Consider the following 14,565-nt stretch of genomic DNA (forward strand, 5'->3'; position numbering starts at 1 on the left):
ATTCATTTATTTATCACGTGTACAATGAAACATGTCGTTTGCCTTAACCACCAACACAGCTTAAAGGTGTGCTGAGGGAAGCCCACAAGTGTCAGCACACATTCCAGCACCAACATAACATGTCCACAATGTTTGACAGAACAACACAACAACAACAACAAAACAAGCTCCTTTGCCACACTCATACACATAGACGGGCCTCCAACCTCAGAACAGGCAATCACCAAGCCTCCAGCCTCCAGTCTTTGGCTCTAGACTTTGCAGACTCACAGACTACAAGCTTCTCACCTCCAAACATGCCAACTCAGGCTCTTCGACCTTTAGGCTTTCAGCTGGGGACTTGCTGATCATGTGACAGGCAGTGTATATGTGATCTTAGCTCCACCTGATGGAACATCTTGCTGACCCCCCCCCCCCCAGCCCCACTGACGGGACCCCCTCACAAGAAGAAGGGAGGGATGCAGAGGGACAGCAGGGACATGAGCTGGAAGTTCATTGACCTATTGTGTAATGGTAAAACCAGTTATACACAAACCATTAGCAGGAGGAACCGCTCAACCTCTTCAGCCCAACTCACTACGGCGTCTGATCTGATTAGGCCTCAACATTACACTCCCATTCCCCCAGTGGCCTTTGAGAGAGAGTTGCAAAGACTCACCTCCTTCTCTGAGAAAATAGTGTCATAAGACATTGGAGCAGAATTAGGCCATTGAACCCATTGAGTCTGCTCTGCCATTTCATCATGGCTGATCCAATTTTCCTCTCAGCCCCAGTCTCCTGCCTCCTGCCCTGACCAATCAAGAATCTATCAACCTCTGCTTTAAATATACATAAAGACTTGGCCTCCACAGCTGCCTGTGGCAAAGAATTCCACAGATTCACCACTCTCTGGTGAAAGAAATGCCCCTTCATCTCTGTTCTAAAAGGATGCCCCTCTATTCTGAGACTGTGTCCTCTGCCTTGGACTCTTTCACCATAGGAAACATCCTCTCCACATCCACTTTATCAAGGCCTTTCACCATTCGACTGGTTTCAATGAGGACACCCCTCATTCTTCTGAATACTAGTGAATACAGGCCCAGAGCCATCAAACGCTCTTCATATGACAAGCCATTCAATCCTGGAATCAAGTTTATGAACCTCCTTTGAACCCTGTCCAGTTTCAGAGCACCCTTTCTAAGATAAGGGACCCAATCATGTTCACGGTACTCCAAGTGAGGCCTCACCAGTGTTTTATAAAGTCTCAACATTACATCCTTGCTTTTACATTCTAGTCCTTTTAAAATGAATGCTAACATTGCATTTACCTTTCTCACCACAAACTCGACCTGCAAATTAGCCTTTAGGAAATCCTGCACAAGGCCTCCCAAGTCCCTTTACGTCTCTGTTTTTTGTATTTTTTCTCCATTTAGAAAATAGTCTATCCTTTCATTTCTTCTACTAAAGTGCATGAACCTACACTTCCTGACATTGTACTCCATCTGCCATTTCTTTGCCATTCAACTAATCTAAGTCATTCTGTAGCCTCTCTGTTTAAAACTACCTGTCCCTTCACCTATCTTCATAACGTCTGGAAACTTTGCAATAAAGCAATTAATTCCATCATCCAAATACTTGACATATAATGTAAAAAGAATTGATCACAAAACAGACACCTGTGGGACACCACTAGTCACTGACAGCCAGCCAGAAAAGGTTCCCTTTATTCCCACTCTTTGCATCCTGCCAATCAGCCAATACTTTATCCATGTTAGAATCTTTCCATGGGCTCATAGCTTGTTAAGCAGCCTTGTGTGTGGCACCTTGTCAAAGGCCTTCTGAAAATCATCAACCCATTCTCTTTTATTTATCCTGATTGTTACTTCTTCAAAGAATTCCAACAGATTTGTCAGGCAAGATATTCCCTTGAGGAAACCATGCTGACTATGACCTATTTTATCATGTGCTTCCAAGTACACTGAGACCTCATCTTTAATAATTGACTCCAGCATCTTCCCAACCACTGAGGTCAGGCTAAGTGGCCTATAGTTTCTTTTTATCTGCCTCACTCCCTTCTTGAAAATCGAGAGACATTTGCAATTTTCCCAGTTTCCAGGACCACTGTAGAATCTAGTGATTCTTGAAAGAGTATGACTAATGTCTCCACAATCTCTTCAACCTCCTCTTTCAGAACTCTGGGATGTACACCATCTGGTCCAAGTTACTTACCTACTTTCAGACCTTTTAGTTTCTCAAGAACCTTCTCTCTAGTTATGGTAACTTCACACACTTCATGCCCTCTAGCACCAGCAACTTCCACCGTACTCTTTCCACCGCCTCTCTTTTACACTTTTATATTTTAAGAAACTTTTGTTTTCCTCTTTAATATTATTGGCTTGCTTACCTTCGTATTCCATCTTTACCTTCTTAATGTTTTTTTTAGTTGGATTCTGTTGGTTTTTAAACGCTTCACAATACTCTAAGTTCCCACTCATTTTTGCTCTATTATATACTCTCTCTGGCTTTTATGTTGGCTTTGACTTCTCTTGTTAGCCATGGTTGTGTCATCTTTCCTGAGTGTGTGTGATGGGACAGTGTGGAGCTTCACTCTGTGTCTGACCCCGGGAGTGTGTGATGGGATGGTGTGGAGGGGGCTTCACGCTGTCTAACTGTGAGAGTGTGTGATCAGACAGTGTGGAGGGAGTTTCACTCTGTATCTGGCCCCGGGAATTTGTGATGGGATGGTGTGGAGGGAGCTCACTCTGTGTCTGACTTGAAGGTGTGTGATGGGACAGGGCGGAGGGATCCTAATGCTGTACGCTGACTCTGTGTTGTGCGTGTTGTTCAGCAGGAACGGGCACTGAAGGTAAGCAGCCATGTGATTTCCATGGTGGAGGTGGTGAAAGGGCTGGAGGACAGGAATCGAGGCAGCATAGCCGAACACCCAATCTGTGTCCGCACCGCCATGGACAGGATGCTCGGTCACCCCAAGGCCCTGGTGGAAGGTGAGGACTACCCTTGATCCCTGTGTTAGTGCTTCAAATACAGCCCACCCCGATCGGGAAACGAGCTGTGCGGAGGGCAAGTGGTGGGATCGTGGGCAGGAGGGTTCTGTGGGAGGGAGTTGTGTAGATGCTGTGTGGTTGACTGATGTAGAGGCTGGTGTGATTTTGAGGTGGGGTTCATGAGTTTAGAGTCATAGAACATAGAACAATGGAGGCTATTCAGCCCATGATGTGCCGATATTTCAATCTACTTCAAGATCATTTTAACCCTTCACTCCCACATAGCCCTCCTTTTCTCTGTTATCCATGTGCCTGTCTAAGAGTTTCTTAAATGTTCCTAATGTATCAGGATTGCTCCCTGTGCCACGAGCTACTGAGGCTGGAAATAGGAAGATAATGCAGCTAAATACGTGGCTAAGGAGTTGGTGCAGGAGGGTGGGCTTCATGTTTCTGGACAATTGGGCCTTGTTCCAGGGAAGGTGGGACCTGTTCGAACAGGATGGGTTGCACCTGAACTGGAGGGAGACTAACATCCTTGCGGGAAGGTTTGCTAGTGCTGCTCCGGGGGGTTTAAACTAGATATGCAGGAGGAGGGGAACCAGAGTGTTAGAGCAGATAGTGAGGTGGAGGAGGATAAAGGTCATGCGAGAACTGCAAGTATAGTGCATGGAGTAAAGCCAGATCTAACATATAAAGAGGCTTTGAGGAAAGAGAAGCAGAATAAAGTGTGTAAAGGAAGTAAGGTAGAAGGGCTAAAGTGTGTGTACTTCATGCAAGAAGCATCAGGAACAAAGGTGATGAACTGAGAGCTTGGATACATACATGAAATTATGATGTAGTGGCCATTACAGAGACTTGGCTGGCACCAGGGCAGGAATGGATCCTCAATATTCCTGGATTTCAATGCTTTAAAAGGGATGGGGGGGGGGGGGGGGGAAGGGTGAAAAGGGGAGGAGGGGTGGCATTACTGGTCAGGGATACTATTACAGCTACAGAAAGGGTGGGTAATGTAGCAGGATCCTCTTTTGAGTCAGTATGGGTGGAAGTCAGGAACAGGAAGGGAGCAGTTACTCTACTGGGGGCATTCTTTCGGCCCCCTGGAAGCAGCAGAGATACCGAGGAGCAGATTGGGAGGCAGATTTTGGAAAGGTGCAAAAATAATAGGGTTGTTATCATGGGTGACTTTGACTTCCCTAATATTGATTGGCACTTGATTAGTTCCAATGGTTTAGATGGGGCAGAGCTTGTTAAATGTGTCCAGGAAGGATTCCTGTCACAGTATGTTGATGGGCCAACTAGTGGGAGTGCCATACTATTATTAGTATTAGGTATAATACTATAATTATAATTAGATCTAGTATTTGGTAACGAACCAGGTCAGGTCACAGATCTGTCAGTGGGTGAGCATCTGGGGGACAGTGATCACCGCTCCCTGGCCTTTAACATTATCATGGAAAAGGATAGAATCAGAGAGGACAGGAAAATTTTTAATTGGGGAAGGGCAAATTATGAAGCTATAAGGCTAGAACTTGCAGGTGTGAATTGGAAGATGTTTTTGCAGGGAAATCTACTATGGACATGTGGTCGACGTTTACGGATCTCTTGCGGGATGTTAGGGATAAATTTGTCCCGGTGAGGAATATAAAGAATGGTAGAGTGAAGGAACCATGGGTGACAAGTGAAGTGGAGAATCTAGTCAGATGGAAGAAGGCAGCATACATGGGGTTTAGGAAGCAAGGATCAGATGGGTCTATTGAGGAATATAGGGTAGCAAGAAAGGAGCTTAAGAGGGGGCTGAGAAGAGCAAGAAGGGGGCATGAGAAGGCCTTGGCGAGTAGGGTAAAGGAAAACCCCAAGGCATTCTTCAGTTATGTGAAGCAAAAGGATGACAGGAGTGAAGGTCGGACCGATTAGAGATAAAAGTGGGAAGATGTGCCTGGAGGCTGTGGAAGTGAGCGAGGTCCTCAATGGATACTTCTCTTCGGTATTGACCAATGAGAGGGAACTTGAAGACGGTGAGGACAATATGAGTGAGGTTGATGTTCTGGAGCATGTTGATATTAAGGGAGAGGAGGTGTTGGAGTTGTTAAAATACATTAGGATGGTTAAGTCCCCGGGGCCTGACGGAATATTCCCCAGGCTGCTCCACGAGGTGAGGGAAGAGATTGCTGAGCCTCTGGCTAGGATCTTTATGTCCTCGTTGTCCACAGGAATGGTACCGGAGGATTGGAGGGAGGCAAATGTTGTCCCCTTGTTCAATAAAGGTAGTAGGGATAGTCTGGGTAATTATAGACCAGTGAGCCTTACGTCTGTGGTGGGAAAGCTGTTGGAAAAGGCCTATATTACACACACACACACACATATACAGTAGTATACTATATGTTATATATAGTATATCTATATAGTATATAGATAGTATATATCTATATACTACCTGCATATAGATGAGGGTAGTGCAGTGGAATTGATCTACATGGATTTCAGTAAGATATTTGACAAGGTTCTACACAGTAGGCTTATTCAGAAAGTCAGAAGGCATGGGATCCAGGGAAGTTTGGCCAGATGGATTCAGAATTGGCTTGCCTGCGGAAAGCAGAGGGTCGTGTTGGAGGGAGTACATTCGGATTGGAGGGTTGTGACTAGTGGTGTCCCACAAGGATCAGTTCTAGGACCTCTACTTTTTGTGATTTTTATTAACCACCTGGATATGGGGGTAGAAGGGTGGGTTGGCAAGTTTGCAGATGACACAAAGGTTGGTGGTTTTGTGGATAGTGTAGAGGATTGTCGAAGATTGATAGGATGCAGAAGTGGGCTGACAAGTGGCAGATGGAGTTCAACCCAGAGAAGTGTGAGGTGGTACACTTTGGAAGGACAAACTCCAAGGCAGAGTACAAAGCAAAGTACAAAGTATTAAGTAACTAGTGACTACTAGACAGGTATATGGAGGAATTTAAGGTGGGGGGTTATATGGGAGGCAGGGTTTAAGGCTTGGCACAACATTGTGGGCCGAAGGGCTAGTACTGTGCTGTACTATTCTATGTTCTATGTATCTTCCTCTACCACCACCCCATTTGTGCGTTCCACACATCCACCAATCTCTGTGTGGAAAATATCCCAGTATTTTATCCAGTCACCTTAAAATTATGGCCCTGTCACATTAACCATTTTTACCCTGGGAAAGGTGCTGGCTATCCACTCATCTCTGCCTCTTATCATCTTTACACCTCTATCAATACATCTATCATCCTCCTTCACTCCAAAGAGAAAAGCCATAGCTCACTCAGTCTGTCTTCATAAGACATGCACTCGAATCCAGCAGCATCCTGGTAAATCTCCTCTGCATTCTCTCTAAAGATTCCACATCCTTCCTACAATGAAGTGACCAGAACTGAACATAATATTGCAAGTGTTTTATAGAGCTGCAACATTACCATAAGACGCATTTCCTCATAAGCGTTTGAAATCACCATAAGACTTCTTAACCACCTTATCAACTTGCATGGTAACTTTAATCACTGTCTATGGACTTCAATCCTAAGATCCCTCTGTTCCTCTGCACTGCCGGGAATCTGGCCATTGGCACTACGAGGTGTCACACCTCTAGAATTTTGCCCCACATTCTCCTGCACTCCAATGAAGAAAGGTTCAACCTGTCTAATGTTGCTCCATAACTCAGTCTCTTGAGTCCCAGCAACATTGTTGTAAATCTGCTCTGCACTCTTCCCAGCTTCATAGCATCATTAATGGTGTCCTGTACAACTGCGACATAATCTCCCTACTTCTGTACTCTTTGTCTGAGTTTCAGTGATGGAAATGTAGGGCAGGTCAAGTGGATAGAGATTTGGAGTGATTGGTAGGTGTTGGGTGAGGGTTGTTGTTGAAGTGGATTAAGTGGACAGCCAGGGACTTATTCCCAAGGTGAAAATGACTAATACAGGATGGCATCAATTTAAGGTGACTGGAGGAAAGCATAGGGGAATGTTAGAGGTAGTTTTTTTTATGGCGGGGGGTGGTAGAGGTAGAGACATTAGGGAGATCTATGCAACTCAGGCACACGGATGATAGAAACAAGGAGGGAAGGGTTAGATTGATTTTAGAGTAGGTTAAAAAGTTAGCACAGCATTGCTGGCCGAAGGGCCTGTACTGTGCCGTAATGTTCTGTGTTCTGTGAAGTGGTTGGGGGAAGGGATGGGAAGCTGGATGCCATGAGTTTGGGGTGAGTGGATGTTAGAGATGACGGGTTGTGTAGTCATGGTTTTGGATTGGGTGCGTAAGAGTTGGTTGGGGGAGGAGATGGGGAGGTGGTTTGGGGTGGGTGGGTGGTTGTCGGTTCAGGTAGGGTCAGCTGAGATGGAGCATGGGGTGGAGTCATTAGCTGCCCAAAGCAAGGGTGTGTCCTATGTGGGATGTTTCAGGAAGTAGAGGCTCAGCATCACGAGCACACCACTCCCACCTGAACCTACCATTCCATTCCCTCCTGACAGTTGATGACCTGTGGCAGTGCCCCCTGACCCTCGTTGATCTGATCTGCTTCAGCTTCCAAGTTGCTCGTGGGATGGAGTTCCTTGCCTCCAGGAAGGTGAGTCCTCTGCAGGGTGGCGGGAAGCTGGGAGCTTGGAAGGGTTTGTAACCCCCTCCCTCTAGTGAGCACTGGTGGCCAGGGTAAAAGGAAATGGTGTAGGAGATCCTTCCTCTCCCCGGAGGCATGGGAAAATAAATAAATAGTGCCAAAAAAGGAGGAATAAAGAGGTAGTGTCCATGGGCTGTTCAGCAATCTAATGGCAGAGGGGAAGATGCTGTTCCTGAATTATTGAGTGTATGTCTTCAGGATCCTGTACCTCCTACTCAATGGTAGTAATGAGAAGATTTTAAAGATTAGCTTTATTTCTCACATGTACATCAATACAGTGAAATGTGTTGTTTGCGTCAACAACCAACACAGTCCGAGGATGTGCGGGCACAGCCCGCAAGTGTTAGAAGGTAGAACAGTACAGTACAGGAACAGGCCACTCAGTCCACAGCGTTGTGCTGAAGCAGCTAAAAAGTAAATCGAAAACTCCGAAATACTACTCCCTCCTACCTGCACCATGTCCATATCCCTCCATCTTCCTCACATCCATGTGCCTATCCAAACGTCTCTTAAAAGCCTCAAATGTATTTGCCCTTACCACCATACCAGGCAGCACATTCCAGGCATCCACCACTCTCTGAGTAAAGAACTTACCCCTCACATCCCCCCTCACGTTCAATGCATACTCTCTGGTAAAAGACATTTCACCCCTAGGAAACAGATACTCTCTGTACGCCATCTATATCCATGCCCCTCATAATTTTGTAAACCTCTATCTGACCTCCCCTCAGCCTCTGATGCTCCAGAGAAAACAACCCAAGTTTATCCAGCCTCTCACGATAGCACATGCCCTCTAACCCAGACAGCATCCTGGTAAACTCTTCTTCACCCTTACCAAAACCTCAACATCCTTCTGATAGTGGGGCAACCAGAACTCTACACAATACTGCATACGTGGCCTAACCAGAGTTTTATAAAGTTGCAACAGAACCTCCTGACTTTTGAACTCAGTGCTTCAACTAATAAGAGCAAGCATTCCATAAGCCTTCTTAAGCACCTTGTTGACCTGTGTCGCCACTTTCAAGGAGTTATGAACTTGGATCCCAAGATCTCTCAGCTCAGCAACACTGTTAAGGATTTACCCTTATCAGTGTACTGTCTCCCTGCATTTCCCTATCGAGGTGCAACACCTCACGTTTATCTGGGTTAAACTCCATCTGCCATTTCTCAGGTCATATCTGCAACTGATCTATATCGTGTTGAATTCTTTGCCAGGCTTCTTCACCATTCACAACTCCATCAGTCTTGGTATCACCCACAAACTTACCAACCCATCTTCTACATCATCCAGGTCATTTATAAACATTACAAACAGCAGAGGTTTCAGCACAGATTCCTGCGGAACTCCACTAACTACAGACTTCCAGCTCAAATAAGTCCCTTCAACCATTATCTCTGTCTTCTACCTGCAAGCCAGTTCTGAATCCAAACAGCCAATTTGCCACAGATCCCATGCATATTAATCTTCTGGATTAGTCTACCATGAGGGACTTTGTCAATTGCCTTAAAATCCAAGTAGGAATTATCCACTGCCTTACCGTCATCAATCTCTCTCGTCACCTTCTCAAAATACTCGAATCAAGTTGGTAAGGCACGACCTGCCACGCACAAAGCCATGCTGGCTCTCTCTAATTAGGCCATGGGTTTCCAAATGTTCGTATATCCTATCCCGAAGAATGTTCTCCAGCAATTTCCCTACACTGATCTGATACTCACCAGCCTATAGTCCTTGGATTTTCCCTTGTTCCCTTTTTAAGTATACCTTAGCTACTCATCCGTCCTCTGGGACCTCAGAGGACATGAAGATACTGGTCAAGGGCCCAGCAATCTCATCTCTTCCCTTTTTCAATAACCTGGGGTAAATCCCATCAGGACCTGGTGATTTATCCACCTTTATACTCATTAGGAGACCAAGGCTTCTGGTGCCAAATAGCATTCCCACAACTTGCCAAACCTAATCCGTACATATTTAGAAAACGGAGTACCTGTGTTAGAGGTCTTCTGAAGCTGGGAGTGTGAGTATAAGACTTGTTTAAAGCCTCAGGTGAGAGGAGTGTTTGTCAGTGTCAGAGCCCTATAGAAGCCAGGAGAGAGAAGATGAAAGGAATAGATTTGGACAAGTCTGATCTTTTTCGACTGTGCAGACACATCAAATGTCAGCATCAGAGGCCTAACCTCAGCTGCAAATCAAACGAGGGTAGGCACGGGCGGAGCAGCCATTGTTTGAGTGTGCCAGTGATAGAGTGTGAAGGCTTTGACGTATCAGGCTTCAGCATGAACTACTGAAGGAACAGTTAAGAAGGGGCAACCCTTTTTTTTGATAGAGTTGTTGGGGTGGAATGTTCCTCCTGTCAGATGTGGGAATTCAGGATACCTGATGGTTTCCCTGATGACTACATCTGTGGAAATGCATCCTACTTCTGCACCTGACTGACCAGGTCAAGGAGTTAGAGCTGGTGTTGGATATACTCAAGACCATTTGGGACGCTGAAGATATTATAGAGGAGACTTTTGAAGAGGTGTTCACAGCCAGAGTACAGGCTTTGTACAGTAGATGTGTGACCACCGGGAGAGGTAAGGGAATTAAAAGGTTAGGGCAGGGTTCCCCTGTGGCCATTCTACACAACGTTTACCCCTTTGGATACTGCTGAGGGGATGACCCATCAAATCACAGCAGCAGTGCCAGGCTGGTGGCCCGACAGGGAAGGGTAACTTGAGAGAGTGCAGTAGTTATAGCAGACTTGATGGTTAGGGGGATACAAAGGAGATTCTCTGGTCATAAAGGAGACACCAGGATGGTGTGTTGCCTCCTGGGTGCTAGGGCCCACGATGTATCAGAGGGGCTGCAGGATATTCTCAAGGGGGAGGGGATCAGCCAGGGGTTGTGGTGCATATTGGCACCAATGACTTTGGCAGAAAATGGGAAGAGGTCCTGCATAGTGAGTATATGGAGTTAGGAAAGAGGCTGAAGAGAAAGACCTCCTAGGTAGTAATCTCCAGATTACTCCCACTGCCACGGGCCCGAGCAGGTAGAAATGGGCTGATAGCATGGATGAATGAGTGGCTGAGGAGATGGTGCAGGGGGCAGGGTTTCAAGTTCTTTGATCATTGGAACCTTTTCTGAGGAAGGATGGGTTGCACGTGAACTGAAGGGGAACCAGTATCCTGGCTGGAAAGTTTGCTGATGCTGCTCAGGAGAGTTTAAACTAGGGGGCTGGGAACCAGAGCACCAGGTCAGGAAGGGAAGGATTGGACCAGAAGGTAGATGGCAGGGAAGGTATTGACAGCAAAATCAAATTAACAGTTATGATGGGTCAGATAGTTTGAAGGGTGTGTATTTTAATGCTAGGAGTATTATGGGTAAGGGTGATGAATTTAGAGCATGGATCAGTACATGGAATTACAATGTTGTAGCCATTACTGAAACTTGGTTGAGAGAGGGGCAGGAACAAGTGATTAATGTATCAGGCTTTCACAGTTTTAGAAACGATAGAGGAGGTAAAAGAGGGGGTGGAGTTTCACTACTACTCAGGGACAATATCACAGCTGCACTCAGGGGAGACGTAGTGGAGGGGTCAGACACTGAGTCCATTTGGGTGGATCTCAGGAATGGGGAGGGTACAATCACACTGATGGGTGGTACTACAGACCCCCTAATAGCCACTGGGACATTGAGGAACAGATATTTAATCAGATTCAGGAAATGTGTAAAAATAACAGGGTTGTTGTCATGGCGGATTTCAACTTCCCTAACATAAACTGGGACCTTCTTAGTGTAAGGGATTTAGATGGGGCTGAATTTGTTAAGTGTATCCAGGAAGGTTTCTTAAGTCAATATGTGGACTGAGCAATGAGAGGAGAGTCTGTACTGGACCTGGTGTTGGGTGATGAGTCTGGCCAGGTGACTGACCTTTCAGTGGGTGGACAGTTAGGGAACAGTGACCACAACTCCTCAACTTTCAAGATAGCTATCGAGAAGGATAGGTGTGGTCCTTGTGGGAGAATTTAAATTGGAGTAGGGCAAATTACAAGGGCAATAGGCAGGATCTAAGAAGCGTTAATTGGGAACACCTTTTCATTGGCAAGTCCACATCAGACGTGTGGAAGATGTTTAGAGACAATTACACTGAAAGTTATGTTCTTGTTAGAAGGAAGGAAGGACAGGAATAGGGAGAAACCTTGAATGTAAAGAGAGGTTATTACAGGAGGCAAGGGACGAGATTGCTGGGCCCTTGACCAGTATCTTTGTGTCCTCTCTAGCCACGGGGACTGGCAAGTGGCTAATTTAAGAGGGGAACAAAGGAAGAGAGCTCCTGAGAGCTATAGACTGGTGAGTCTCACGTCAGTTGTAGGGAAATTCTTAGGAATAGGATATAATGAGCTAGAGGTCTGTAAGGAAGATGGAGGGGTATGGACATGGTGTAGGTAGAAAGGATTAGTGTTTGGCTGTTTTTGACAATAAAAAAACTTGAAATTACAACAAAAATATAAATAAAAAAGGAAAATTGAATTAAGTAAGTATTGCAAGAAGAGTGGAAAAAATACTGAGTGTGGTGATTGTGGGTCATTGTCCATTCAGAGATCTGAACAAGCTCCTTACAGAGGCAGGAATTGAACCCGGGCCGCTGGTGCCGAAAAGCATTACATTAACTGTTACGCTGCCATGCTGCCAAACCTCTTTCCCACTCACACCCATCACCCACATATTCCTCCCTCCAATTCCCCTCCCATCTTCTTCCCCTTATTTCGTGGTCCACTGTCTTCTCCTATCAGATTCCATCCTTCTCAGCCCTTTGCCTCTTCCACCCATCAGCATTTCCACTCTCTCCTCCATCTGCCTATCACCCTTTCTCAATCTGGATCCTGCTTGATCTTGCTTCTCTCCCTCCCTCTTCATAACGCCAATCTGCTCTTCCTTCTTCAGTCCAGAGAACCCATCTCAATCTGAAACATCAGCTGGCCATTTCCCCCACCCCCACAGACTGTAACACACGAGGGTCTGCAGATGCTGGAAATCCAGAGCGACACACACAAAATGCTGGAGGAACTCAGCAGGTCAAGCAGCATCTATGGAGAGGAATAAACAGTCAATGTTTGGGGCTGAAACCCTTCATCAAGACTGGAAAGGAAGGCCCGAAATGTCGGCTGTTTATTGCTTTCCTGTAGGTGCTGCCTGATCTGCTGAGTTCCTCCAGAATTTTGCGTGTGTTGTTCCCCCAGAGATGCTCCTGCTCTGAGTTCCTCCAGTGTTTTGTGTTCAAGGTTCAAGGTAAATTTATTGTGCATTTATGTCCAACCCTGAGATTCATTTTCTTGCAGGCATTCACAGTAAATACTAAGAAACAAAAAAAGCAAGCAAAATAATAGTAAATAAATTATCAATAAATATCGCGAACATGAGATGAAGTGTCCTTGAAAAGGGGTTGTGGGAACAGTTCAGTGATAGGTTGAGTGAAGTTACTCCCTTTGCGCTGCTGAAGTTTTCTGTAATAAATCAGAGCCTTTCAATGGGTTGGCACAGATACTGGGCTGAACAGTCTCATTCTGGATATGGAATGATTTCATTCTGTCCGTGTGATCTCACAGACACGCAGAATCCATTGGCAGCGGGAAAGAGTGTTCCTAACACAGGAAGGGAATATGAAATGTGTTTCCCACTCCACCGCTGCGACAACACTTCAAAAAGTGCTTTGGGATGTCCTGAGGCCATGAAAGGTGCTAAAGATAATCTTCCTTTCAACCTCTTCTTCCTTTCCTCTTCTTTCCTGTTGTTCTGGGAGGGATCCTGAGCTCTGTGTGTTCCTTAGTCTCAGGGCTGCGCCCGCCCCACATTGGCTCTGCACTGCCCCCTGCTGCTGGTTGCACTGCGCTGCAGTGGAGTCTGGACACTGGGATCCAGGCAGGCTGACGGACAGAGAGGGACAGGGACAGAGAGAGTGGTGGGCAGCAGCATTGGTGCATCAGATCCCAACTGCCCAGAATCAAAATCAGAATCAGGTTTATTATCACTGACTTGCATTGTGAAATCTGTGGTTTGGTAGCAGCAGTGACATGGGCGCCACGGTACCATAGTGTGACACTGTTGCAGCTTGGGGTGTCAGTCCCGGCGTACTCTGTAAGGAATCTGTTCATCTCCCCGTGATTGCATGGGTTTCTGCCGGGTGCCCTGGTTTCCTCCAACAGTCTACAGATGTGCCCGTTAGTAGGTTAATTGTAAATAGCCCCATGATTTGGTTGCTGACGGAGCGCTCGTTAGGTCAGATGAGTCTGTTCCATGCTGGATCTCTAAATAAAATATCCATCAGATTTCGAAACAGATACCAAAACCATGAAGACCACCTCACTATTTTTGTTCTCGTTTTGCAATATTTAATATCTAACTATATTCTTATTGTAATTTATAGTAATTATTATGTATTTGACTGGACTGCTGCTGCAGACCATGAGCCATAAGACATGGGAGAAGAATTATAGTACAGTGCAGAAGTCTTAGGCACATAGGTATAGCTGGGGAGCCTAAGACTTTTGCACAGTGGAGCGGAGAGCACAGGCAGCATCTGTGGGAAGACAGTCTCTAGTCTGGTGACCCTTTCAGCCCAGCTGACTTCCTGTTCCTAACATACGACTTCCCAGGGTTACTGGAGGTGAAGGTGGATCCATGGGTGGCATACCTGTCATTGTTGGGATGGGTGGGGTGTGGGTGATAGATGCTGGGTGAGTAATGATGGGGACTGAGTGGCTGGGGTGATAAGTAGGTGATCATGAGTGCTGGTTAGGTGGTAGGAGGGTGCTACGTGGGTGAGTGACAGAGTCTGCGTTGGTGATGTGTGCTGGCACTAGGTCAGGGGTGGGGTTCCATGATCAGAATTCCCAGTGGCCGTGAAGACTGGGCTGAGTGACAGCCATTGTTTGCAGTGTATTCACAGGGACCTGGATGGCTGGGTGATGGGT

At 46.1% G+C, this 14,565-nt stretch overlaps 1 protein-coding gene across 1 annotated transcript in view; it reads left to right on the plus strand.

Annotated features, from left to right (window-relative positions):
- The window catches only part of flt4 (fms related receptor tyrosine kinase 4), a 281,525-nt gene that overhangs the window by 233,040 nt on the left and 33,920 nt on the right, over positions 1-14,565 (plus strand). Inside the window, exons 21-22 of the mRNA XM_073067065.1 lie at positions 2,828-2,984; positions 7,469-7,563. Of these exons, the coding sequence (XP_072923166.1) occupies positions 2,828-2,984; positions 7,469-7,563 (252 nt within the window). The remainder of the gene's footprint in view (positions 1-2,827; positions 2,985-7,468; positions 7,564-14,565) is intronic.

This window comes from Hemitrygon akajei, chromosome 15 (assembly GCF_048418815.1).
Source record: "Hemitrygon akajei chromosome 15, sHemAka1.3, whole genome shotgun sequence".
In the NCBI taxonomy this organism is placed as follows: Eukaryota; Metazoa; Chordata; class Chondrichthyes; order Myliobatiformes; family Dasyatidae; genus Hemitrygon; species Hemitrygon akajei.